At 37.9% G+C, this 24,137-nt stretch overlaps 7 protein-coding genes across 18 annotated transcripts in view; 4 read left to right on the top strand and 3 right to left on the bottom strand.

The window, feature by feature from the left end:
* LOC128892051 (uncharacterized) overlaps positions 1-1,677 on the bottom strand; it is an 86,185-nt gene extending 84,508 nt beyond the window's left edge. For 2 of the 3 annotated variants that reach the window (XM_054152126.1, XM_054152123.1), the window contains exon 1: positions 249-550. The gene's annotated coding sequence lies outside the window, so the exon portion shown is untranslated. Of the gene's footprint in view, positions 1-248; positions 551-1,233 lie in introns of those variants that run through there. The other variant, XM_054152124.1, reaches the window with a different exon arrangement.
* A 784-nt stretch (positions 1,678-2,461) lies between these two features.
* On the bottom strand, positions 2,462-5,508 carry LOC128892076 (dynein axonemal intermediate chain 4-like). The gene is made up of 4 exons (XM_054152173.1): positions 5,014-5,508; positions 4,424-4,897; positions 3,929-4,322; positions 2,462-3,851 (listed from the first exon to the last, which is right to left on the bottom strand). The coding sequence occupies exons 2-4, from the start codon at positions 4,894-4,896 to the stop codon at positions 2,469-2,471; spliced, it is 2,250 nt and encodes a 749-aa protein (XP_054008148.1). The 5' UTR covers position 4,897; positions 5,014-5,508; the 3' UTR covers positions 2,462-2,468.
* Positions 5,509-5,725: 217 nt separating this feature from the next.
* LOC128892069 (E3 ubiquitin-protein ligase RNF185-like) lies at positions 5,726-8,553 on the top strand. 2 transcript variants are annotated; one of them, XM_054152160.1, is made up of 5 exons: positions 5,726-5,978; positions 6,741-6,902; positions 6,995-7,126; positions 7,205-7,374; positions 7,452-8,553. In XM_054152160.1, the coding sequence occupies exons 2-5, from the start codon at positions 6,754-6,756 to the stop codon at positions 7,547-7,549; spliced, it is 549 nt and encodes a 182-aa protein (XP_054008135.1). In that variant the 5' UTR covers positions 5,726-5,978; positions 6,741-6,753; the 3' UTR covers positions 7,550-8,553. The 2 variants fall into 2 exon arrangements, with proteins under 2 accessions (XP_054008135.1, XP_054008136.1); XM_054152161.1 differs by lacking the exon at positions 5,726-5,978 and adding an exon at positions 5,989-6,135.
* Positions 8,554-8,677: 124 nt separating this feature from the next.
* LOC128892074 (selenoprotein M-like) lies at positions 8,678-10,021 on the bottom strand. Its single transcript, XM_054152170.1, has 4 exons — positions 9,897-10,021; positions 9,731-9,801; positions 9,288-9,357; positions 8,678-9,218 (listed from the first exon to the last, which is right to left on the bottom strand). Exons 1-4 carry the CDS (start codon positions 9,993-9,995, stop codon positions 9,117-9,119), a joined length of 342 nt encoding a protein of 113 aa, XP_054008145.1. The 5' UTR covers positions 9,996-10,021; the 3' UTR covers positions 8,678-9,116.
* A 370-nt stretch (positions 10,022-10,391) lies between these two features.
* On the top strand, positions 10,392-13,521 carry LOC128892050 (pre-mRNA-processing factor 19). Its single transcript, XM_054152121.1, has 8 exons — positions 10,392-10,525; positions 10,744-10,893; positions 10,990-11,267; positions 11,340-11,534; positions 11,611-11,766; positions 11,844-12,074; positions 12,148-12,488; positions 12,573-13,521. The coding sequence occupies exons 1-8, from the start codon at positions 10,507-10,509 to the stop codon at positions 12,715-12,717; spliced, it is 1,515 nt and encodes a 504-aa protein (XP_054008096.1). The 5' UTR covers positions 10,392-10,506; the 3' UTR covers positions 12,718-13,521.
* A 244-nt stretch (positions 13,522-13,765) lies between these two features.
* LOC128892042 (ubiquitin-protein ligase E3B) lies at positions 13,766-20,656 on the top strand. Of its 6 annotated transcripts, none has more exons than XM_054152105.1 (16): positions 13,766-14,222; positions 14,630-14,779; positions 14,852-15,179; positions 15,251-15,439; positions 15,512-15,703; positions 15,781-15,970; positions 16,043-16,282; positions 16,336-16,507; positions 16,581-16,699; positions 16,811-16,935; positions 17,007-17,209; positions 17,275-17,575; positions 17,644-18,036; positions 18,107-18,271; positions 18,340-18,451; positions 18,549-20,656. In XM_054152105.1, exons 1-16 carry the CDS (start codon positions 14,074-14,076, stop codon positions 18,719-18,721), a joined length of 3,201 nt encoding a protein of 1,066 aa, XP_054008080.1. In that variant the 5' UTR covers positions 13,766-14,073; the 3' UTR covers positions 18,722-20,656. The 6 variants fall into 6 exon arrangements, with proteins under 6 accessions (XP_054008080.1, XP_054008078.1, XP_054008083.1 ...); XM_054152103.1 differs by having other exon boundaries at positions 16,805-16,935; XM_054152108.1 differs by having other exon boundaries at positions 13,768-14,222; positions 16,820-16,935.
* Positions 20,657-21,004: 348 nt separating this feature from the next.
* The window catches only part of LOC128892049 (serine/threonine-protein kinase NLK), a 187,570-nt gene continuing 184,437 nt past the window's right edge, over positions 21,005-24,137 (top strand). For 2 of the 4 annotated variants that reach the window (XR_008460998.1, XM_054152119.1), the window contains exon 1: positions 21,005-23,483. The gene's annotated coding sequence lies outside the window, so the exon portion shown is untranslated. The remainder of the gene's footprint in view (positions 23,484-24,137) is intronic. The other 2 variants (XM_054152120.1, XR_008460999.1) reach the window with 2 other exon arrangements.

Below are 24,137 nucleotides of genomic sequence, written 5' to 3'. Positions count from 1 at the left end.
GGACAACTGTAAATGTCGTTTTTGAGCTCAATGCATAGAAATTACATACAAAAAAGTCGAAAAAGATTAATTTTCTGCCCAAAAGAATTGGAACGAAGGACACGCAAAGACTTCCCGCGTTTTTCTTTCTGCCATCCGCCATTTTGGAGAGAAAAATGCGAAGGCTTTAGAATTATACGAATCTCAAAGTAATAAAATACTTGCATTAATGGACTCTTATGAACGTTTAGAATTTTACTGTAACTTACATTCTTGTCTAAATTCGGACAACGAGACGTCCTATTATTTTGGATGTGGCACAACCGATTGACCGACGTAAAACTCGTTGAAGCAAAGCACGTCTGTTCTGGACGATCAAAATGTACGATGAATTCGTGACACGGGGTAATCGTGACAGCTCGGTATGCGTAGACGCGAATTCTTGGCGCGCGACAAACAACGTAATGACCGCCGATGTTAACGCCGACGTGCTTCTACTGCCAAGAAAACGAAACTAATCGTCGACCGTGCACGATAGGACATCCGTTCTCTTACATTTTTTACACCAAACTCACGCACCCGCGATCTCTCTCCCACCTCGCTAGCAAACCTAGCATTCCAGGTCAACTGTGCCTGTCGAATTTTGATTCGTCAAATTGACACGCGAGGGAGGCAACGTCACTGTTTTGGCTCGTGCGTTACGAACAAACCTTTAACCCCTTCATGCTAATGCACCTAGATGCAGCGAATATTATTTTTTTAAAAGGTTATCACGACTGATCACTCTGATACTTGGATTTATCTTTAACCTCAAAGCATAATCTATAAACGAAAGCAAACAATGGATACTGTGATAATAATGAAACTTGCTATAAACTGGAGTGTATCGGAAACGATATAGTAGGTTAGAAGGGGTTAAGTAGTCAATTAAGTTGGGTTAGATTGCGTAGCACAGCCTTATTTTATGAACCTCGCCCTTTCATCCTGCTTTGATACAGTACATACGTACATGTTGTTTCCATTTTTAACGCAGTCCTAGAATAAAAGTGTACGAAAATATGTTACAAGTACCCCAAAGAACAAACGTCTCGCACGAACCGAGTATGCACCGGTGCGTCGACCTTAACGTCCCGCGAAACAAGAAATTACGTTTCTACGCGAAAAAACACGTAAATGTCCAACAAAAATGTATCTCCATGCAAGCGCGCGATTCGTCGACACAACAATTGGAATAAAAAAACGTTCTAAAGTTACCTCTGACCGAGCAGCAGATCCTCGCCGGCCGATCGAACTCGAAGGATCCTCGACGCCTCCCGGCTCGATTCGATAATATTATTCCGAGATCGGTTTCGATCGCTTCGAAAAGAACGAGTCGTCGCGGGATCCAGCGAGCACGCGTGACCAGTAACAGATACGGCGTAAACCCTAAGAGACGTCGTGGTGGACTCGTGGCGTTGAACGTGCACCGATTCGAGGTGCGTCCGATTCGCGTAGGCCCAACACGCGATTGTTATTCGCGACGTTTGTCCGGCCTAAGAAGAGTACTTAGTTCGCGTAGTTGAGTGCGGGCGTAATAAGACTGCCTGCTGACGGCGGTAGCGCGGTTCGTGCCCGCGAGCGGCAGCAGCCATGGAAGCCCCTCTACCATGGCACTCTCCTGCAACTCCTCCGAGCAACCCAGCCAGCCATCCGTGCCGACTCGCCTGCCTACCAGGCCTCAGAGTGGGCCCCGGCACCGGAGTTCCATTCTGAATCGAAATGGTCGCTTTGCTTTCCGTCCTTTGCGCGAATCACGCGAGGCCTCGGGGCCACGCTTCGCTTCGGGGGACCGAAAGGGGTCCCCACGTGCTGGATTTCGCCTCCGGCTCCACGGTCGATAAAGAAGTTTAAAATCCCGTATCTGTTCCGCGTAACGACGTGACTGACTCGAGGGCCTCCGGGACGAGCACCGGGACTCCGGTGTCCTGCGTCCTGCCGCTTATTGAAATTTAAACGAAGATAATCTCAACGCTCGCTTTACGATGGAAATTACGCGACGATACAACAGCGATATTTTTTCGTCTTGCCAAGTTGCGACCGCTATAAAATTCGATAAAATTCAGATTTAATTCGCGCAGACTTCTGAGCTCTGTACCGATGCGCTACTCCAGGAATGCCGCTTCCATTTACGGATACTTTGAATACGCGGCTTTTGCGGTACTGCTCGATAATCGCTAGATTTATGTTGTTTTTTTATACATAGCTCAGTTTACGTCGTTATACTTGTGATTCTTTTAATCGTTCCGCGTATAAAAGCACCAGAGTAGGGATCATCGAAAAATAAAGAGTAGAAAGCGGTCTCTTCACTGTCTAAAAATGAAAGAAGCGGAAATAAGTTTCAATTCAACGTTGAAAGTAGACCAGTAAATGTATTTAAAATAATCAAACTCACTATTTTTTACTCGTACCTTGCTCTCTTCGCCTGGTTCTTCAGACTCGGTTATATCGTATTAAGAATACGACGGCACGAGTTTCTTTAAGTTTCTTAGAAGAGCCGGTTTCGTGACTAAGGCTTTCTCGATTGACTCGATCAACACCTGTTTCTGATTGTACGGCGGAAACGGCATTCCCTCCAAGTTGTAAATGTACACCTCACCTTCGACATCTGCCGCTACGAGTTGGTTACCGTCTGACGTGAAATCGAGCATGACGAACCTGACGTTGTTGGGCGACAACGTCACGGACGACGGCACGTAGGTCTTTCTCTTAATGTCCCAAATGCAAATCTCGTTATTGACGATGTTCGCGATGATCGTGGAGTGCGTGGGAGACCATACCGCGTATCGAACGCAGGCCATCGTCGTGGACAAGGTGATCAACGGTTCCGTGAGTCCCTCGACCCAGATTCGCGTGCACCAGTCGGCGCCGCAGGTCAAAAAGATTTTCGGACAAAACGGTGAGAACTGCATGGAATACATTGGTCCGTCGTGAGCCAGGAAGCTCTCTATGTGCTGGTACAGATAGTTGGTCGAGCATTTGTAAACGCAACCCTCGTCCGAGCCAACGAAGTAGATGGTGCTCGAGGTGGGATGTCTACAGAGCACCAGCGTTCCAGGGCTTCGATTGATCGATGTGTCGTAAACGTTGCAGTGTGAGGTTCTGCTAACTCCGGGTAGCGTACCTTCTATCCTGAATATCTTCATCATCGTCGTTGACATGAAATCCTCGACGTATCGATAACAGAAGATTTGACCGTCCTGATCGCAAGTGTAAATCTGTTCCTGGTAGTCGAATTGCTCGTCACCGGCCCACCATTGAACCTGCCACTGCGGTGAACTGGAGGGAGACGTGACCCTCTCGCTTTGGCGTATCACGTTAACGTGAGTGGTGCTCACGTCGATCACCTTGATCTGACCATCGTAGAAGCCAATGGCGAGCAAATTCGGTCTATCGCGACTCCAATCGAGGGCAGACACCTGGCTATCGAAACGGTACCTACGGCCCGGTAATTCGGGGTTCTTGGCGTTCCAAATCAACACCAGTCCGCCCTTTGTTTCCGAATTAGCTCGCGCCGCGTACCCCACAGCCAGGATGTTCTTATTGGCGTAACTCCAACTGAAGGAAGACACTGGTCTGCCGCTGGACATCGCTACAGTGTGAGTCCAAAGAAGATCCAGTTTATACGTGAACTCTAGGTCGAGGCTACAGGGGTCCTGCTTGATCAGTCCAATGAAACGTTTCTGCGTGTGGATGTAAATATTGTTCGCTATTATACGCTCCATTACTCGCAGAGCATTCACGAAGTTGACGTGCTGGAATATATACGCCAGCTCTTCTTCGGGGGATCTGGTTTTCTTCTGCATTTCGGTCTTTGGCAACTTAGACTTCACCTCCTACGAGTCGAATGTAAAGCATGTATGTCTGTACTATTGAAGCAATTAAATAATTAAGGATCGACGATTATTCAAACCTCTGCTCGCCACATTTGTTCCATGGATTCTTTCGTATGTACGATAAGCAGACCATCCCTTTCGATCATCAGTTCAGGTTCAGCGAAGGTGTCGTGGATGACCCAATTATTTACGAGCATTCCCTTGTTTACGCGTTTTCTTCTACCAAGGTACGTGCCCCGCGATTTCGTGAGAACTCGTATGGTCTGAGTTTGAGAATCTACTAGTTTCCTGTTCGATCCGGGTCCCGTTGTTTTGTACTCGTAATTTTCATTTTCTTCCTTAATCGCCATGCCTTCTGGTGTTCTTAAATCGCCGGTGCGCGGTTGCATCTCGAAAATGAAGAACGTTTCTGTCTCCTTCATGGTCAGCGTCACGGTTTCCGGCCGAGTGGGAAAAATGTTCGGATCGATACTGAATAGGAGTAGGAATAGCATTAAAATATGCACGAGTTATTTATTAAAGTTGATTATAAAACATTTTGCTTTTGACTTTGACACCCGTTCTCGTATTACCTAGGTAGATAAAATTGAGAAGGAGCTTTGTCCACGTCATCAACGGGTAAATCTTCCGTTTGAGTGGCCCAGAAGCTCTCGAATTGCGAGTCATCAGCTATTATCGAGCTCGTAGGTACCGAAGACGTTCTTACGACCATCGAAGAGCTTCTCTTTAGATTGCTCAAAGTGGAAAAGGAAGACATTAATTGCCCAACGCTGCCAGATTGTGACAATCCAATCGTTTCGAACGCAGTCATCTGACGTTCGTCGATCGAACTTAACGTCGGGTGGGTCAGTAACTTAGGCGTGACGTCAACGTCATTATCTATTACGCGAATCATCTGACGCTGCTGCAGAAGAATTGAGGTTACGTTTCTGCCAATGGGTTTGCGCGCCCTCCCAAACGAGCTGAGCTTTAATTTAGAAGAACCGGGACTTTCGAACTTGTTAGGGGAAGTCAACTGCGGAGATCCTACTTCCTCTGTTTTCATTCTAAAATAAAATTATTGCTGTGTACTTTTCGTTATCGAATCCAATCAAGATTAACCATATATGTAGATTGTATGTGAGGAGATAATGATTGCTTCGTACGATAGGTTACTACTGACCTGTCACAATCTTTGTTCAAGATGTATTTACAACTACGCTTGTAAAACACAGTTTCACTAATTACACAACTTATGCTTCATATATGCCAAATACTTTGACATTATCTCTGAAGCATTTCAGTCCACGGCAAGGTCGTACATACTAAACAGTACAATTGCCTTTAACTCCATGGTGATGTAGAAATCAATTTCACGGTAATCGCAGTTATGTCAATATCTTACTGTTCTTTCAAAATATATGCAATGGTCTTTACGGTGTCTTTACGTTCAACATGAACATACCTGGAAGATTGCTAAAAGACGAAATGAACTAAATGTATGTCAATGTCATACTCTTGGATCGCTTCATAAAATTCAAACAGTTGCGACACGTTTTCTTTATTTTCTATCAATTAAAAAATATAAGGTATCATACAATTACTGTACCATGAGACCTAATCGTATGCTTCCTGATTCTGATCGTATGCTTCAATTTATATAAATACTATGTTCGAGTACAGAATATGTTGCAAAACGTATTGCACTGTACCGATAGTGTACTCTGTCGAAACAACGGGAAAGTTGCTCGTGTCTGGTGGTCAGTCGATAAAAGATGAAACTGTTCACAGCCACGGTACAGCGTTAATCAAGTGGTGGTTTTAAGTAATCATATTAAAATCGTAGCTCGGCAACTGTAACGTTAGTCGACGACACGTCTGATAAAAATAAAACGTGCAAGCACGTAAAGTTCGCGCGAACGATCGTCAACGATAAAATTACGATAGATAAGCGGTGACATTTCGTTGTAAAATCTCTTACGTGTTATTCCGAACATCCGTTTCGTAAAAAATCATGAAAATCATTTGATGGCACTTGCGCAATTGCGACAGCGGTGTGCGTGATACGTCGGATCATTTTTGGAACAAATATTAAGTTTGGAGAAGAATTTTATCGTCGAGGGGGTGCCCGTAATCAAACGACTCAAAGTAAGTGACATGAATTATGTCAGCAATGGCAGACACTGCTCGATTCGTATTTTGACGGGAGCTTGCGACCTTTGCCTGCCAAACATTATCGAATTTTACGAACCTCGATCAATTTTTGGCTAATATTTTGATTAAAGAAACTGCCTCGTACGTAAAGGTATCGTCAATTGCATCGTTACATTCCACGAAAACGTATGAAACATATCGGTGTTACATTTGCTTCTACTAGTTGTTACTTCTACGCTATTTGTCGCGAACATATGACTTCCGATATCACTTCGTGGATACATGATGCGTCAGAAAGTGAGAATGGATTTAGAAAATACGATAACAACTAGTTGTGAACACATATTGCATATTTATTTTACGTATATACCATCTTAACCTTTAACGGTTCTTGACATTCGCATTTACCACTGTCGTTCGCACGGATTGATTTTCAAAGATTGTTTTTCTGAAATTGTTTTTCTCAATTTTGATAATGCCATCAATGCCAAGTGATAACAAAATTCATACGTCATTTGAATGTTGTCTTCGTTATCCTTAGACACAATAGTAGAAATTAAGTAGTACTTTCATGACCAAAAATATCTATCCTCTCTTTTTCGTAAGTACTATTCCATACAATCTCTAATTAGTGTTTTGCTTGCATGCTCTGACATTTCTATATTCTTCCTTTTGTGAATAATTCTATATTTTGTTTGATCTATACAATTTATACGTAGTGGTCGATTGGTAGTAATGTTAGACATATTCTGTTAGAAAGTTTTTCATCATGAGTACTACGAGAGAAGAAGCAGGGCCTTCGAAACCATGGGACTCCACAACAGAAGACAAAGAAAAAGACAATCGAATGTTTGAGTGCAACATTTGTCTTGATACTGCAAAAGATGCAGTTATCAGCATGTGTGGACATTTGTTTTGGTAAGGAACTATGTATAACAAGTTGTACATATTCTATACATCTTCATTGTAATTCAAAGAAATATAATCCTATTGAAAAATTGTATGTCTAGTTGGCCTTGCTTACACCAATGGTTTGAAACTCGCCCAGTAAGACAAATGTGCCCTGTATGTAAAGCTGCGATCAGTAAAGATAAAGTCATTCCATTGTATGGACGTGGAGCTACAAGGCATGAAGATCCAAGGTACATTTTTTTTATGTAAACGTATTCTATTTTAATAATATAATAATTAGTTAAAGTTTACCCTACATATTATTTTAGAAATAATGTTCCACCACGTCCTGCGGGGCAGAGGACAGAACCTGAAAATAATATTGGATTTTCGAGTTTTGGATTTGGAGATGGTTCTTACATGTCTTTTGGTATTGGAACATTTCCATTTGCATTTTTCACATCAACTTTTAACTTTGGAGAAACACGACCTGCTGCAGGTAAAATATTCTATACGAATTGTTTTATTTCAAGTTGTTTGAGAAGCACTAGAATTCAAGTATTCCTTTTTGCGTAGCTGCTAGGGGAACACCTCAATACGAGGATGAGCAATTTCTTTCGAAGGTGTTTCTGTGGGTGGCATTGGTATTCATCTGTTGGCTTCTGATGGCATAACATTTTTGTTCAACCATACTTCTTGCTCCATATTTTGTAATTCTATCCACTTGTTGGATTGATTCATTACTGTTTTATTAATACATCAATCTTTCCCCGTTTGTGTAATCGTTGTTACTCGCTGTAGTAACTATACCTGCTTGAATAAACAAACGGGATTTAATTGTTATAGCTATAATAACATTTGTACATGTACATACACTTTATTTTTAATCTTTTGTGATTTTAAGAAAAAAATAAATTTTGTATCTAAATACAACACTGTTCATGTCCTTACTGACGATACAAAACAGTTATAGGTTATGTATTTGTATTTATACTTTCACTAAACATACGTATTCAAGCAGGTTGTTTTTATGACTTCTGAAAGTCTGAAACTTACTCTTCTGATATTTATGTATATACATATATGTATAAATATACCATATTTAGATATGTAAGATATTACCTATGCTATAAAACACATACATAACTGGTTTTCTGCAGAAACCAAACGAACATAGTTTTATTACATTAATATGGACCTATGCAGGTTTAATAAATTGCTAACATAAAAAATGTATATAATCTAGATATAAGTCAAATTGATGCTAGATGCAATTGAAATAAGATTAAGCGTATAAACCTAGAATTTACTCTTTTTTTGGTTTTTATGTATATTGTGGTTCTGGAAATAGAAGAAAAGGTAATTAACAAAACAACATTATGTTATATGTTTGAAAAAAGTAAAATAATAGTTTACATTTTAATTCAATATTCAATCAGTCATCAAACTGAAGGAAAATTGACATTCCACGTATAGTTCTGAGTACATGAAAGTTATTAAACCTTGTGAATGAAATATTTGTCACTGAACGTATTTTGTATTAAAAATATATTACTAACGTTATTTATTAAACACAATTTGTAAATCCTTTGAAAGTCAGATATTGTAAATTACCTTACGAGTTTATTTAATATATAATTGCTAGAATAAACTTCAAATAAAAAGTATAAATCCTGTTTTTTTTTCGTAAAATTTATTATCCTTCTCTAACTATATTTTCGAAAAGGAACCTAACCGTGTAACAAAGAGAAACAGCTTTATTAAAGAAATAAATAGATGTCAATTTTTAATTGAATTATTTATTATAGGTTATAAGTACACATGTTAAATAACACAGACAACTTGACTCAAGTATTTTGTTACAATATTTTAAACATGGTCGATCATCCATCCTCATATACAGGAAAACGAGATAATAAACGATAATAATTTGTGCATCAAAAGAAATCTAGATCCTTTATTACTTTGTGCTTTGTATAATAAAATTATACATAATCCTTCCTTTTCAATATTTCACGTATACCAACTTTGGACTTGGAATATTATACTGGTATATTACATTTACTGTAATTAGTGTTCCTCAAAGAACATTCATTTTGATTTAAAATAGCAATACATATTCCTATAGATAGACGATTATCAAAGTAAATCATACTTCAATAAGTATTGTAAAGTGATTTCTGAAAATGACAGGTATTTATATGTCTTGACATTGAATGCAGCTATAATAGATTTCAGATTTTATAACTCATCCTGTTTTGGCTTTTTCACGAAACCTTTTAATGTTAATAAATTATTACATTCATCTCTGGTCAACAATGCTATGTCTAATCTTTCCACTTCCTGAAAAGATAAAAATATTAGATTATTCTATAATGTACAATGCATATTTATTAAATAATTACATTATACCTCCCCATCCTCATTAAAGAGAACAAGCTCTGGATCTGCACCTCGAATATGTTTGAATTCAACTTTATCACTGTAAAACATTATAAGGATTTATAAAAATAAAATTTTACTTTATAATACATTTATACTATTGGCCCAAAACATTTATTGGTATGATTCATGAACATTTAGTATGTTATTATTAAATATCTTATTACAGCTTTATTATCTGCATGTATGGATTTGCAGGTATAATTACAAAAGTAAAACCTTTACAAATGATGTACAAACATACTCTATTATTACGAATCTTATATAAGAGCGATTATCTGTCTTAGATAACAAAAGAAAAATGTCTTTAAATTTCGAAATAAAAGAGTTACTACTTGACCAACAGTATTTCCAAAACAATTACTTGAATTATGAAAACAAATGATACACGAATCATTTATAATAAAGGATACTAAGTAGGTACGTCCTCGAAGATGAAGTCCTTTACGTCTGGAAGCCGGTTCAGTCTACAACCACTGCAGCTCTGGAAATATTTTTTATTACTTTTAGCTATTGCGATATGACATAAAAGTATGTCATATCAACGTGTTTGTTAAAAAAAATATGAAAATTTAGTACCTCGATTCTTGCAAAACTATAGTAACTGTTCGTCGAGTTGACGTTTGAAATTGCAAAAATAAATGCAAGAAAATAGATGACAACTAACGTACGAGCCATGTTTACTTCACTAAAACGGAAGTCGGACTTACACATAACATCCTTTTCTCGATATAGCGATTTCTTTAAAAATGATTAGAAATTTTTAACATCTTGTAAATGGGCGCATTTAAAATATGATTAACTTAAAGAAATATATAAGAAGATTTTTACTACGAATATTTATTTCTTAATAAAATTATTTTATTGACATTCCTCGTGTTTTGCAAATAATGTTTATACATGCGTAATTAAAAGTATTCTCGGCATTGTAACTTATGCGTTCCAGTTTTCATTGTTTGAAGTGCGTACTTTTTGAAAAACTTGTTTAAATTTATATGAAAATTGATGGAAGTAGTAAATCAATTTAAATATCATGCGCAGTGAATGAGTGCATCCAGAAAGGCCACCGCTCGCTAAGCCGCTCACAGAGCGGGCACCAGGGAGCGGTCGCTATGTTCGGAAGTGAAAGATTCGTAAGCTCACCCGCTCACAGAGCGGCTTAGTGAGCATACATATCGCATGTCTGAAAATGGCGCTTTCTTGTGCGAGTAAGTTTTGTCCTCTTTATACAAGTAGTTTTTAGTTAAAAGTACAAGTATTTAAACGAAATCTGCATCAGTAACCTTAAACAATACGATTATAATGAAAGTATTACTGTTTGTGATAAAAGTAGTTGTTTATGCCGGCTATTACTGAACATAACCTAAAATGCTTCGCATTGCCGCCAAACTTTTAGATAAATAAATAAATGTATACATATTTTCAGTTTCTAACGAAGTCCCGGAACACCCGGTCGTATCTCCTGTATCTGGTTCTATATTCGAAAGGCGTTTAATTGAAAAATTCGTAACAGAAAATGGGGTGGATCCTATCACTGGGAAGGAGCTGACTATAGAACAACTCATTGATATTAAAAGTATGTTAGCTCTGTTTTTCCAGAAATCCAGGATAATTGGCTGGTTTATCATTATCCAGCTTCACTTGAAATTTATATTTTCATTTTTTTTTACAGCCACTCCAATAGTTAAACCTAAACCACCAAGTGCCACATCTATTCCAGCCATATTAAAGATTTTGCAAGATGAATGGGATGCTGTAATGTTACACTCATTTACACTTAGGCAACAACTTCAGACTGCTCGGCAAGAATTGTCTCATGCTTTATACCAACATGATGCAGCATGCCGTGTAATTGCTAGATTGACGAAAGAAGTCACTGCTGCCAGAGAAGCCTTGGCTACTTTGAAACCACAGGCTGGAATTGTTCAAGCTACCACTATTCCACAACCTGTACGAGAAAAATATACTAATTTGTTTAAAGGTTGTATCAAGTACATGCAACAACATATTGTTTTATTATAGGCAGTTGCAGTGGAAGCAGGTGGCACAGCAGCTCAGCCTATGGAACAAGCTGGTATTACTGAGGATGTAATACAAAAACTTCAAGAAAGAGCTACAGTCCTCACTCAGGAAAGAAAACGTCGCGGACGTTCTGTTCCCGAAGATTTGCTCCCTCAAGATAGTATTCGTGCATTTCAGACGCTTGCATCTCATCCTGTAATATACCTTTTTGTAGTCTTTGGTAGCTGTAGCCGTATGTCAAATATTGAATATATTTTTACAATTGTTTAAGGGTCTTCATTCTGCTAGCGTACCCGGTATACTCGCGCTTGATATACATAGCGCGGATACTAGCAAAATTTTAACCGGCGGTGCTGATAAGAATGCTACAGTATTTAATAAAGATACAGAACAAGTTGTTGCAATACTGAAGGGACACACCAAAAAGGTATAAATTGTTAATCATTTTTTGTCTACATATGTAAACTCTCTTAATCTTTATGAGTCTATTTTAATGTTATTTAGGTTACTCGAGTAATTTATCATCCGGAAGAAGATATAGTAATGACAGCGTCGCCCGATACTACAATACGAGTATGGAACGTAGGAACTAGTCAGACGACGTTGTTATTGAAAGCTCACGATGCCCCCGTGACTGGACTCTCATTACATCCAACAGGCGATTATTTATTAAGTTCGTCATTAGATCAACATTGGGCATTCTCAGATATACGAACTGGTAGATTATTGACTAAGGTATGCAGACTGAAAGATACAAAGACATTCTAATCTATATGTTTCAAATCAACTGTGACACTTTATTCTATAGGTTGCCGGTCAAGTGAGTCAACCCTTAACTACAGCTCAGTTCCATCCTGATGGATTGATTTTTGGTACTGGTACTGCTGATTCTCAAGTGAAGATCTGGGATTTGAAAGAGCAATCGAATGTAGCTAATTTCCCGGGTCATTCGGGACCAATTACGGCAATTAGTTTCTCCGAAAATGGTTACTACTTAGCTACAGCTGCTGAAGATTCTTGTGTAAAACTTTGGGATTTGCGTAAACTGAAGAACTTCAAAACACTTCAATTAGAGGAGTCATACGAAGTCAAAGATATTTGTTTTGATCAAAGTGGAACATATTTGGCAGTAGCGGGCACAGACGTGAGGTAAGAATTGTGCTTAAGAAATCCATTACGGTACTGTTACCCGATAACTTTTTTTTTATTTATTTTTCTTTCATTTGTTTTCAGAGTGTATTTGTGTAAACAATGGCAAGAACTGAAAGTGCTTAACGACCACACAGCTGCTGCAACCGGTGTACGTTTCGGAAAACACGCACAATACATAGCTTCTACTAGTATGGATAGAACATTAAAACTTTATGGATTACCTTGAATACATAGTAACAAAACACATTAATTTAAGATAGATATAAATTAGGATTTGTACTATAAGTTTATTTCACAGAATTATGACAAATGCTTTTAGCAAGAAGATTATTTGATTCAGATTTAATATTTTTACTTACAAATTCTTCAAAAGAATTTTAGGAAAAAAATGAGAATGAGCAAGTAACTTTGCACGAGTGGATTTGAGTGCATTTTCTGTAGATATTTGTTAAGATTGTCGTAAGACTTAGAAACTAAAATATCCTTGTGGATACTAATAATATTATTTTTAAGCTATTTTGATCGAATTTAATGGTACATACCAGTATATTCTAGTAATCGATTGTTAAAATCTTTGTACACTTAATTCGTACATCAATAAGTGTGACTAAAAAATATTGATAACTAAAGTTTTAGATTCATTTTCGAAATTTCTTATTCTAATCTTAAGGTTAGGATATACATTTAATACCAACAGAATGATAATATTTGATAAATCGTTTTTGGACCTTACTTTAACGTCTTGAAATTCTATAGAAAGATACCGAAGAAATGACATTCAGTACACGAGAAGGTATAAGAATTTTAAGGATACGTATGTCATTAATTGTTAATAAATTCGTTTCCAATACCTTGTGAAACAAAGTACAAATCTCGAATAGCAGTACGTGGTATTATAAATTCAACATTACATAGGCAGTTATTTTTATGAAAAAGAAGTATGTAACAATGTTTCTTGACTGTCGTACAACTCTACTCAAAATACTTTTGAAAACTGCGAAATACAATTTGTTCCGAGTAGAAAACGAAACCGACTTATTCTGCGATCTTCTAATCCTGTTTTACAGCCATAAAACAGAACCGTTTTCAGCGACCTATGTTCGCTTAATGCAATTTTCAAATTAATCGACGTCTAATAAAGAAGACAATCATATAACGTATACGATAAAAAAATTTAATTATGTTGAAAGAATCAACGGTCTACGCGACTACAGTTCGATAATTTACTTTGTTGATCTCATGGCGCCACTAGTCACGTGCTTTTTAACCTAACCTAATATCCTTTGTCCTCAATATCCAGTCTCGAATCAAATTAATAACAATGGCCGTCGCAGTTGGCTGTCATTCGGTAGTATACGCGGATTATGTGACAGTGAGAAACTTGTGGCGAGTGGCAATCGCTGCAAATCGGTCGGAGTGATTGATTCTCGAATGAAATCAACGTGACCAAATTCGTTGTAAAGAATGATTTTCTAGTGGATGGTTAAATCACGGTGTCAACTAGTAACCACGGATGACCAGCTGACAATGTTTTGCCATTAGCATAATTTAGTGCTTAGCGGGCGTTCGCGGTAAATTCAGGATGTTTAAAGCTGAGGAGTCGTCAAGAGACAGCTTCCTTCAGCAAACGAAGGCCGCAAGGGAGGAAAGGGCCCATGAGAAAGACAGAGAAGCTGCTGTCACCTTAATTCAGGCTTATGTTAGGGGATGGTTAACCCGTAAAAGAATATTGTGAGTCTCCTGTTATTGAATCCTATTCAAATCCTTGTTTTTCTCTTACGCTACTTGTGTCTAACGGTTCGATTGTATACTGTAAACAAAACACTCCGACCGCTAATCGATTGACGATAATTATATATTTACACGCTTGACAATTTACTATTGAGTTGTCGAAACACTGCGGATTTACGTTATTTTATTGCAAAATGATTAATAATATTCATGTACGTGGACATGCGCGATGTATTTGTATTTTCAAAAAGGAGTCTTAAATGTTTCCCATTTTTTTTAACTCATTATAGATTTTTGCTTGTTATTTATCATGTGTATTATAGCAACTGTTGTTGAGTATTGTTTGTAATTCTATACCTATTCTATTCTAAAGTGTACAATACTTAAACAAAAGGTATAACTTTCAGAGAAGAATTTGATACAAATTTTCTCAATGACGGCAGTACAGAAACAAATATAGAACTGAAACCTGCTTTGCACATGTATAAGATTATTTCTAAATTTTTGTATATATATAAGAAAGAGAGGGATCAAGAAAGAATAGAAAAATTATATAGGTACGTGCATAAAAGAGTGCATGATCCTTTTTTTTATCTAAATATATTGTTTGATAAAAAGTAACATTTCAGATATCTAGTATGGACTCTTGATTCTGAGTCTCCAGAAATTTCGTACGTAGGACTTGTATTAAACAAAGATCACTACATATCATGGATATTGCAAATGAAAACATTGTTACTTTATTGTCTGACTGGTTTAGAGAATCTTAAACCAGAAAGAGTGTGCGACCATAAATCCATCCATTTGAGATTACACACATTAGTTAGTTTTACATCACCTGGAACATGGGCAATTTTAAAAGTAGGAGGAATGGAAAAGCTCAGGGGTGGCATGACTCAACTATGTGCAAATGTAATGGGTCACCTAATCAACAATGGGTTTTATCCTATTATGCAGGTGACTATTTTGTTCATAATTCTTTTGAATTAATATTTTAAGTTTTTGCTCATCTTTTTTTTTTTTTTTAGGCTTTTCTAATGAAAGGCCTGGGTAGAGTGGAAATTGCCTTGAAACCAATAGCGCTTTCAGCAGCAGTTACTTTGGCATTAAGACCACTAATTTCTTCCCAAATGTCAGACAAATTGGTATCTCTATTTTTAATTAACATTTTTAGTGTGCCTGCTTTGGTCTATCATCTCAATAATATGTCATCTGTGGTATGTTGAAGAGAACATTCTTATCCAAGTTTTCTCTTACATTACATGATAACTATAATAATATACTTTCAGTGTATTTCATCATTCATTACTTGCAACTTGTTTGCAAGAAGCCTAGAGCTATTGAATTCAGAACAAAATTTGAGAATAGTTTTTAATGCTTTAGAAGGTAGCTATGCACTGTGTTTACTAGCTAATTTAATACAATTAGCTAATATTGAAAGAGAAGAAGTATTGAGAGAACTCTATTTTCCTTCTTTTACGGTACAAATTTTGTTATAAAACATGTAACCATTATGTAGGTTACAAAATTAATTCTAAATTTTCATAAAATTTTATAGTTTGTTGTAACAAAAATGTTGGAAGCATGTCAACAGTATGTAGTTGCAAAACAAAGTAATTTAACTCATTGGCACCCTATCTTGGGGTGGCTTGCATTAAAGGTTGATTCAACATTGCAAGAACCTATTCCATATGTAAAAATACAGTTAGCATGTTTGTGGACAGGAAGGATAGTTACACAATTAATTGGTAAAATTTAATATTTTCATCTCCTAAAGGTACCTTTGTTAAAGTAAAAATAAATTTGTAATTTTGCATTAGGTCAACCATTAACAGAACTTATAGAGAAAGAGATAGCTCCATCACTAGAGCAACAGGGCACATCCGTTGGTACTAACATTTTTCGAAGGGCGTTTTTGGAAGCACGTACAAATAGAAATAATAATACTAAGAATTATAGGAAATTGGGAAGTCCAGAAACTACTAGAATAGCTTTAATTTGTTCTCTTTATCAAATCGCTTTACATACGCTCACACAGATGAAAATGGAGATATTAACTGGTATGTATATATATAAACAATTATGACAATATATTAATAATTGTTTATAACAGGTTTATGCTATCAAGATAAAATTTTGTACCACATGTATTTGTTTCTGGGAACATTGGGTCCACATTGTGGCTTGAAAGCATTTTTAGACCATTTAGCTGCAAATACAAAATGTACAGCACCCGAATTTCAGATGTTGATATTATTTTCTGATTGTATGACACATTATGTTACGTGGGTATATTAAAACGTATTGAAACAAGCGTCTAACAATATCGGCGATACTACTACAATTTTTCTTTTCTAGGATCTTAGATGATATGGAAATGTATGAACAACAAGAACCCTTCAAGATTACCGATTTTGTAACGATATCATATTTTTTAAATCAATTTTTGTACAAGGCTGTTCTGAATAACTTGTTTGGTGCGTATTTTAACATTCGCATTATATTTATTTAAAATACGTTTTAAATTTTTCCCGGTTTCGTGTGTATTTATATACGATAAACGGTTTAGCTATGTACTGAAGTTTTAGATGTTCCAGACGTGAAGTCGGTTCCTAATAATCCCTTGTTCACCTCTCTCCACACACTTTTAATGGCAATCTATCGACGGGACTGTAGACGGACGTTTTGCCCGGACGGACACTGGTTGGCAAAGTTAAGTACTTTGAACTAAATACTTTTCAGATTACACTACACGATTTTAAAATTGAAACGCTTTCAAAACAGGAAGTTCGAGTGTCAACTTTTCTCGCAGACTTGGAAAAAGGTAGACGCGGCGCCGCTCTTCTTCTTTCCAAGATGCCTCATGTTATACCCCACTCGGAACGCGTGGTATTGTTTCGTAAGCACGTGGTTAATGAGAAAGCGGTATTGGGTTTAACTGAGAGTGCTTGCAATAGTACGCCGACAACGCTTATCGTTGTTCATAGGTACGCATCTACTTTTGTTTATATTGAAAATGTTAAATAAAAATAAGGATGTAAATATTTTGCAGGACACGCATAGTAGAGGATGGGTACCGACAACTCGCAATGTTGCCATCCCAGGCACTTAAAGGTGTGATCAGAGTTCGTTTTGTAAACGAGCAGGGTTTAGCTGAAGCTGGCATCGATCAAGATGGAGTGTTCAAAGAATTCTTAGAGGAGACAATAAAGAAAGTTTTCGATCCATCTTTAAATTTATTTAAAACTACTACTGAGAACCGACTTTATCCGTCTCCTACATCCTCCATGCAAGATAATCACTTGCAGCTGTTTGAGTTTGTTGGTCGTATGTTGGGTAAAGCGGTGTATGAAGTGAGTGATAAAGATATCAATATTATACGGCGCTTTGTTAATCAATATTACACGCGATATGATTTCAGGGCATCGTTGTAGACGTTCCGTTTGCATCCTTTTTTGTTTCTCAATTTTCTGGGCAAACTGGAGGAGCATTGTACAGCTGGTTGGACGAATTAGCTTCTTTAGATCGAGACTTGTACCGAAGTCTTACTCTTGTAAAGCATTACAAGGGCGACGTTAGGCAGTTAGAATTAACTTTCTCTCTGGATGAAGATGTTTTAGGTAAATTAGTTACGCACGAGTTGGTTCCTGGAGGACGAGCGGTGCCGGTCACCAACGAGAATAAAATTAATTACATACACCTAATGGCCCACTTCAGAATGCACATGCAAATAAAAGATCAGACGGCTGCTTTTATCAAAGGATTTCGGTCTATCATCAATCTCGAGTGGTTGGCGTTATTTTCAACTCCAGAAGTAAGACGAGAGTTCGTTAGAGCATTAATGTTATAAAAAACGTTTTTGTCTAAACTTCTTCTGGTTTTAGTTGCAAAGATTAATTTCGGGTGATAACGTCCCGTTAGATTTACGGGATTTACGAAAGCATACACAATACTATGGTGGCTTTCATGACAGTCATCGCGTTGTATGTTGGTTATGGGATATTCTGGAGAAAGATTTTTCAGAAGAGGAAAGGGGCTTATTCCTAAAGGTATATTACACAATATCATAATTACACATAGTCGCTAATACTTTCTTCACGTTTGTTTTGCCTTATAGTTTGTCACAAGTTGCTCAAAATCGCCACTGTTGGGTTTTGCATTCTTGGACCCTCCGTTTTCGATTCGTTGCGTAGAAGTTGGCGATGATGAGGATACGGGTGATACAATCGGTATGAAAGCACACATGTTATTTAAATAACCTCTTATTTTCAGTGTATTATAGTAATTTTCATGTGCGCGTTTTGAATTTTTTTTTTTTTAAATCAGGTAGTGTGATAAGGGGATTCTTTACAATTCGTAAGAAAGATCCGCAAAATCGTTTGCCCACGTCGTCCACGTGTTTCAATCTTCTTAAATTACCAAATTACCAAAAGAAAAGTACATTGAGGGAGAAGCTGCGTTACGCTGTCACTAGTAACACTGGCTTTGAGCTTTCTTAATTTATAGCCAATTTAACGGTAAACCATAGTGGTATCGTCGCTCAATAATACCTAACGAAAATTTATACAAAGTGATCCAGTGGTGTCCAGTGAAATGTCTTTAACGATATCACGAACTTCCTATCGTACGGGATAGTGATTCGTATATTCTATCTGTATCAAATTTAAAAAGAAACTATCGTGAATTAAGTCGGGAATTTGCACAAATTTTATCAGACATTATACGTACGAAGTGACTAAGTTATCGTTTTTGATACCTTAAGAGATTGTTAATATTCTCACGCATCACGAATTCTCGGGTCAATTTTACTTTACGGTTAATCTAAAAGGTGAACTAATTTACAACTACATGTCAACGTAAACCTATACGTCTCATTTTGTTTCCAATTTTTATCGACTTCAATTTTGGTTCTAATACAATCTCTCGCCAAATGGATAGATTACTTATGGTGTAAAGCACACTATACCTCATGAGCTTAATATTACTAATACTTGCGCGCTTGTTAGTTCATAGTACTACGGATTAATGTTAGACAATTAAAATCAGCGCTAAACACACCAAGTGAACGTTGTATGTCTGTGCCCATCAGTGCCCAGTGAACAATCAAAAAGAAGGATTCACGAATTTCTAAAAGTTGTCGAATTACTGGAAAGTCGAGGCTCTATTTTAAGAGGAGCTATTTTCTCAAAATTTTGTACAAATTTTTGAAAGAATGTATAAAGGGAGAGAAAGAGTACTTCGATCTGTATGGGAATATATGCGTATATATAGTGTGTCCATGGGTGCTTATGGGTTTAAACTCCCCTGTCGTGCAAACTTTAATGTCAGTTTATTCAGATTGACCGAGGTGCGATGATGGTTTCCTACTTGAGTGTCTCGAATTGAATGTCTCGTAACTTTATCGTGTCTGTTGTCTTTATACGAACTCAGTGAATACGATAGAGAAAAGGGAGCAAAAGGACTGTGTTATCTGCAATATGACGAGGAATAACTGATACTAGAGCGGAATTTATTTTTCACGCGATCCATGCGTAATTTCGGCGGATGACTGGAGAATATCATCGAAGGGAATTCGGTCAGACCAAAGATAGAAGCCTATTTACTGTGAGAAGAGATAATTCGAGATGTGAACCTTTTCATATTTTCCTACGCAATCGTATTGTAAGTTTTCAGGCCTGTATTCACAGATTGTACCTATACTGAATAAGAGTAATGAAATGGGCGTTTCTAGACGGATAGAATAAATTTTAAGAAAGAATTAGGTTTAGTCGCGTACCAACTAGTTCGTTAACGTGCACAATGTGATTGTTAGAAAGAAAAATTATTTTCGTTATGTATAGAAGGAAAAAGATACGGACACAATAATTTTGGCCCTTGTTACTTTCGATCAGAATTTTATCAAATTAGCTACTTTCGTAACGTTAATTGTGAATACATGCCTCGCAAATATGTGTACAATTGAACGGGACGAAAGAACAGATAATACTCTCCTTTATGGGTATACTTACGACCGAAACGATACATGTATATGATAAATGCGAATGGATATCGATACAATATGAATATATGCAATAAAATGTCTAATAAAGCTGTTACGATTGTAAGATAAGACCTTTAAAGACCTGATTATATCATGGCATTTCATCATTATGATTTTCAAAACATAATTTCATACGAAATTGATTATAACAATGGTAATGCAAAGATTTGTGAAATGACTACATAGAAATGTAATTGATCTTTTATTACAATCGTAACAAGAACAACCACGCTTTGTACATGGCTTGCTTGAATTATTCGTACTTGCGTAGCATTTTTTATGAGTGTGTATGTTGTCGTGACGCAACAGAGATAAGAGCAATGAGTTTTTTAATTTAATACATTCGACGACGATTTGCAATAATCATGTAAATATACACGTTCAACTGTACAAAGCTCTCCGAATGTCTACTTTATTATCCTATACGAATTGATCGATTGTATAGTTAAATGAACCTAAGTCAAAAATGTGTCGTTCGAAAGTTAGGAACTTTTGTGACCAGTGTAGACTAACGTACACACATATTTCAAGTTTTAAACGAAGTACTCTGAAAGACGCGCTATAAAGTATCCTTTCGCAAGAGAATTAATTAGCAAGACATTAGTACAATACTTCGATAATCAGTTTGTTTTACTGTCACATATCTGGCTGTTATTTAGAACCAATAATTTTCCAACGTTTCGTCCTGTCCCGCCTTATTCAAAACGAAACACTGTCGATTTAAAGAATTTATTAGGTTGTTCCGAAAGTTTCTTTCGCGAGTTGCACTCAATTATTTTATGTGGTCGTGTTTATATAAATAGACAATCTAATTTCATAGATATTCATGTTGTAACAGTAATGGAGCAAAATGAATCGTGCACAATTCAGTAATGTATTAGGTCGTCCCATAAGTTCGTGCCAAAGACTGTGTCGAAATTGAATAAAAAACCACAGAAATTTTCTAGTAACGGTATAATGACTATCTGAGAGAGATGAGAAACTATTGTGAAATGAGACAGATTATCTTTTCTTGTGACACTTAAGAGTATGTTTAACATATTAATTTGAGAAATTGAAGTATAAATGACACGAACTTTTAGGACGACCTAATAACATAAAACATAAAACATTGTGCATTTATTACTTATTAATAAAGCGAAAGAAACTTTTGGGACAACCTAATACAAATCAAATTTTACACGCATATTCCAGATGCTGTATTTTTAGAAAATTCCTAGAACAAGAATTCGATTTTTCAAAACCTCGAAAATAAGAGGACTCTCTAGTAAGAAGTAGATAAAATTAAACAAGAAAAAGAAAAGAAAGTAAAATAGTGGTCGTTTTCAATTATATTTGCGAAGAGGACGCACGAATCGCTGGATAGGCTGCGCATGGAGTCATTGCGCAGACCACGTGACCCCTTTGTGAGCAGCTGGCGCTGTCGACGGCGTAGTTTACCCTCCCCTTCGACTAGTGGCCAGCAAGCCTTGGCTGCGACAAGACGTGTGTTTGGTTCGTACCGCGACGATCCCTCCATCGCGGCTACGCGAGAGACTCCTTTTTTCTCTTTCCCTCCCTCTCTCGCTTGTGTGTGCGCGCGCGCGTGTTTTTCGGTGTTTGTGTGTGCGTGCTTGATCTGTACGAAGTGGCAAGTGTCTGGCTCGGCCGCAGGACCCGGACAGTGAGAGAAATTCGTCGGTCGTACGCGAACCGTGGAATAATTTGGCCCCAAACGCCGGAATCGCTCTGTGGCCATCGAGGACTCGACCGAGCCTTTCAGTGTTCTCTCGTTCCTTTCTCTGTTTCGTGCTAGCGTGCTTTTCTTACGGGACAAGCACCGCCCCCTTTCCACCTCTGAATGCAACGTTATGAGGCCAGCTGAGCGTAACTGACGGGAAGAGGGAGAACGGATAGCGTGCGTGTGTCAAACATAACCTAAAGCGTCGTCACCCGTGGATCTCTGTGACTACGCGGAAAAAAACGTGGCGCGTACTTTCAACGCACCTGCATTCGTGACTCGCGATAATCGCGCGATCGAGGACACCTTTTGTCTCGATAAGTAGCATCGAGTTGCTAAACGACTCGACGAACCCGTGACCGTTCGTCCTATTCTCGACGCTTTCGAATTGAAAACGTCTCGACACGCAACGCCCCGTCCTCCGCCAACTGAAGTCGCGGGATACGTGCACGAGGACATCGACTGTCTTTGTCGACGACCAACCTCCGTTATCGCTTTCTACGTGGTTGCGATAAAGGACGCGACCGCAGTCGCTGTGCTGTGTCGAGCGTGGTGTCACGTAGCCCCCTTCGACCCTTCCCGCCGTTCTCCAGTAAGCGCGCGTTATTTAAATCGCAAAGTTCGCGACGAACGAGTAACTCCGTAACGCGATTAATTATTTTCACAGAACTCGTTACTACCGACCTTAATCGAACCTCGAATCTATACTTGAAACGTTCGAGACGTAACGAGAATCGTGCTCCAAAATCACGACATGGAATCGACTACCACACACGAATCGCTCCACCTGTGAACAACTACTTCTCTACTACGAAGCCTGCCACCAATGATTGCGAAAAGAGCCACGGTACAATATCATCGATAAACGACGAACCAACGGATCTTATGCTCTCGAACCTGTGCCGTGGAATACATAGCAACATTCGACTCGTGAAAGCTACTGTTTCACGACAAATCTACGACGCTTCTTATCAGTGGTACGCGAAAACAGTAACAAAGTGATCATCGATAGACGTCGATGATCATAAAGCTTCCTTAATCGCTACTTTAATCGTTCCAGATACATCAGAGGTTCTCATATTTTTTAATCGCGTCATGGTATCGATTGCGATAGTGAAATCGTTGGACGTGTAAAGAACCACCGTTTTCCGACTGTACAGTGCGGGGAATCCGCGAGGCCTGGCAAGCAGTGATCGCGAGAGCCACGGATACGATCATCGATAAACGTCGATGATCATAAAGCTCGTTCGTCCTGGACGAATGTTCTTCTCGATCGCGCGGTGAAGAAAAAAGGAAACGACCTCGACGAAGTTGTGTGTCAGTGTCACGTGCGTGTCCCGCCGCGGAGGCAACGAGATCAAAGTGTTCCCTGGGAAAGGTGAAAATAGTGAGGAAAAATAGAAACGGGAAGCAGGAGCGCGGAGACGAGGCGTGTCCCAGGTTCCCTGAAACAGCGGGGGCCTTGGCGGTGGCGGTGGCGGTGAATCAGGAAAGGGTTGAGGTAGGGATGTTCGATTGCGAATCGATTTTTTAGACAATCAAAATAATACTCTTATCCGTTATCCATTATCGAAATAAAGGGTTCTCCAAAAGGGCCTGTCAGGATCTTGTGTTTAACGAACGAATGATTTGAATGTTCAGAACTAAACGTACAATAGTATTTCGTTTCTAACCTACAAAAGATATTAACACGTTGTGGCTGCCAGACTGAATCTCGTGGAAATGTCTATAAAATTAAAATCTTTGTTCGAGACCATCGAAGATTAGATTTAATTTAACACTTGTCCTAGTATTTCATTTTTGTTACCACATCAAATTAACGGATGCTATCCAGATTTATTTCCATTACCGCCTCACCTTCGAAATTAATATTTTTAGTTCCTTGATAGAAAGTCCTGTCACCCGTTTCTGTGTGACGTGGCGACCAACGTGTTAATGATATTAAAGCCCCACTTAGAAAACCCGTTAGAATATTAACCATTTTCGTCCACCATGTTCTCGATAATAAAATCGGTATTACATCAGCTCGTTGATATTCGTTCTTGGTATATCTCTTCAATTTCTAGTTAACCATTTCTCGCGCGATAACTCATGCATCACGTATTAAAAGATTTTAAAAGCATTCGCGTTACGTAGTTTTCAATTTAAGAGACAC

Source organism: Hylaeus anthracinus, unplaced genomic scaffold (assembly GCF_026225885.1).
Source record: "Hylaeus anthracinus isolate JK02 unplaced genomic scaffold, UHH_iyHylAnth1.0_haploid 12002, whole genome shotgun sequence".
Lineage (NCBI taxonomy): Eukaryota > Metazoa > Arthropoda > Insecta > Hymenoptera > Colletidae > Hylaeus > Hylaeus anthracinus.
Note: the sequence above shows the minus strand (reverse complement) of the source record. Positions and strands in the feature narration are given on the sequence as shown.

Bases quoted from the DNA above. Each gene is read 5' to 3' on its own strand.
- LOC128892076 (XM_054152173.1), bottom strand. From the start codon at position 4,896: ATGAAAACAGAGGAAGTAGGATCTCCGCAGTTGACTTCCCCTAACAAG. The intron at 4,323-4,423 runs GTAATACGAGAA...ACTCCTATTCAG, and splicing joins TCTCAATTTTATCTACCTAG to TATCGATCCGAACATTTTTC. The intron at 3,852-3,928 runs GTTTGAATAATC...TTCGACTCGTAG, and splicing joins AACAAATGTGGCGAGCAGAG to GAGGTGAAGTCTAAGTTGCC.
- LOC128892069 (XM_054152160.1), top strand. From the start codon at position 6,754: ATGAGTACTACGAGAGAAGAAGCAGGGCCTTCGAAACCATGGGACTCC. The intron at 7,127-7,204 runs GTACATTTTTTT...ATATTATTTTAG, and splicing joins ACAAGGCATGAAGATCCAAG to AAATAATGTTCCACCACGTC. The intron at 7,375-7,451 runs GTAAAATATTCT...CTTTTTGCGTAG, and splicing joins AGAAACACGACCTGCTGCAG to CTGCTAGGGGAACACCTCAA.
- LOC128892074 (XM_054152170.1), bottom strand. From the start codon at position 9,995: ATGGCTCGTACGTTAGTTGTCATCTATTTTCTTGCATTTATTTTTGCA. The intron at 9,358-9,730 runs GTATCCTTTATT...AATGTTTTACAG, and splicing joins TTCGAGGACGTACCTACTTA to TGATAAAGTTGAATTCAAAC. The intron at 9,219-9,287 runs GTATAATGTAAT...TTATCTTTTCAG, and splicing joins TCTTTAATGAGGATGGGGAG to GAAGTGGAAAGATTAGACAT.
- LOC128892050 (XM_054152121.1), top strand. The intron at 11,268-11,339 runs GTACGAGAAAAA...GTTTTATTATAG, and splicing joins CTACCACTATTCCACAACCT to GCAGTTGCAGTGGAAGCAGG. The intron at 12,075-12,147 runs GTATGCAGACTG...TTTATTCTATAG, and splicing joins CTGGTAGATTATTGACTAAG to GTTGCCGGTCAAGTGAGTCA.
- LOC128892042 (XM_054152103.1), top strand. From the start codon at position 14,074: ATGTTTAAAGCTGAGGAGTCGTCAAGAGACAGCTTCCTTCAGCAAACG. The intron at 16,508-16,580 runs GTGGGTATATTA...TTTCTTTTCTAG, and splicing joins TGTATGACACATTATGTTAC to GATCTTAGATGATATGGAAA. The intron at 18,272-18,339 runs GTATATTACACA...TTTGCCTTATAG, and splicing joins AAAGGGGCTTATTCCTAAAG to TTTGTCACAAGTTGCTCAAA.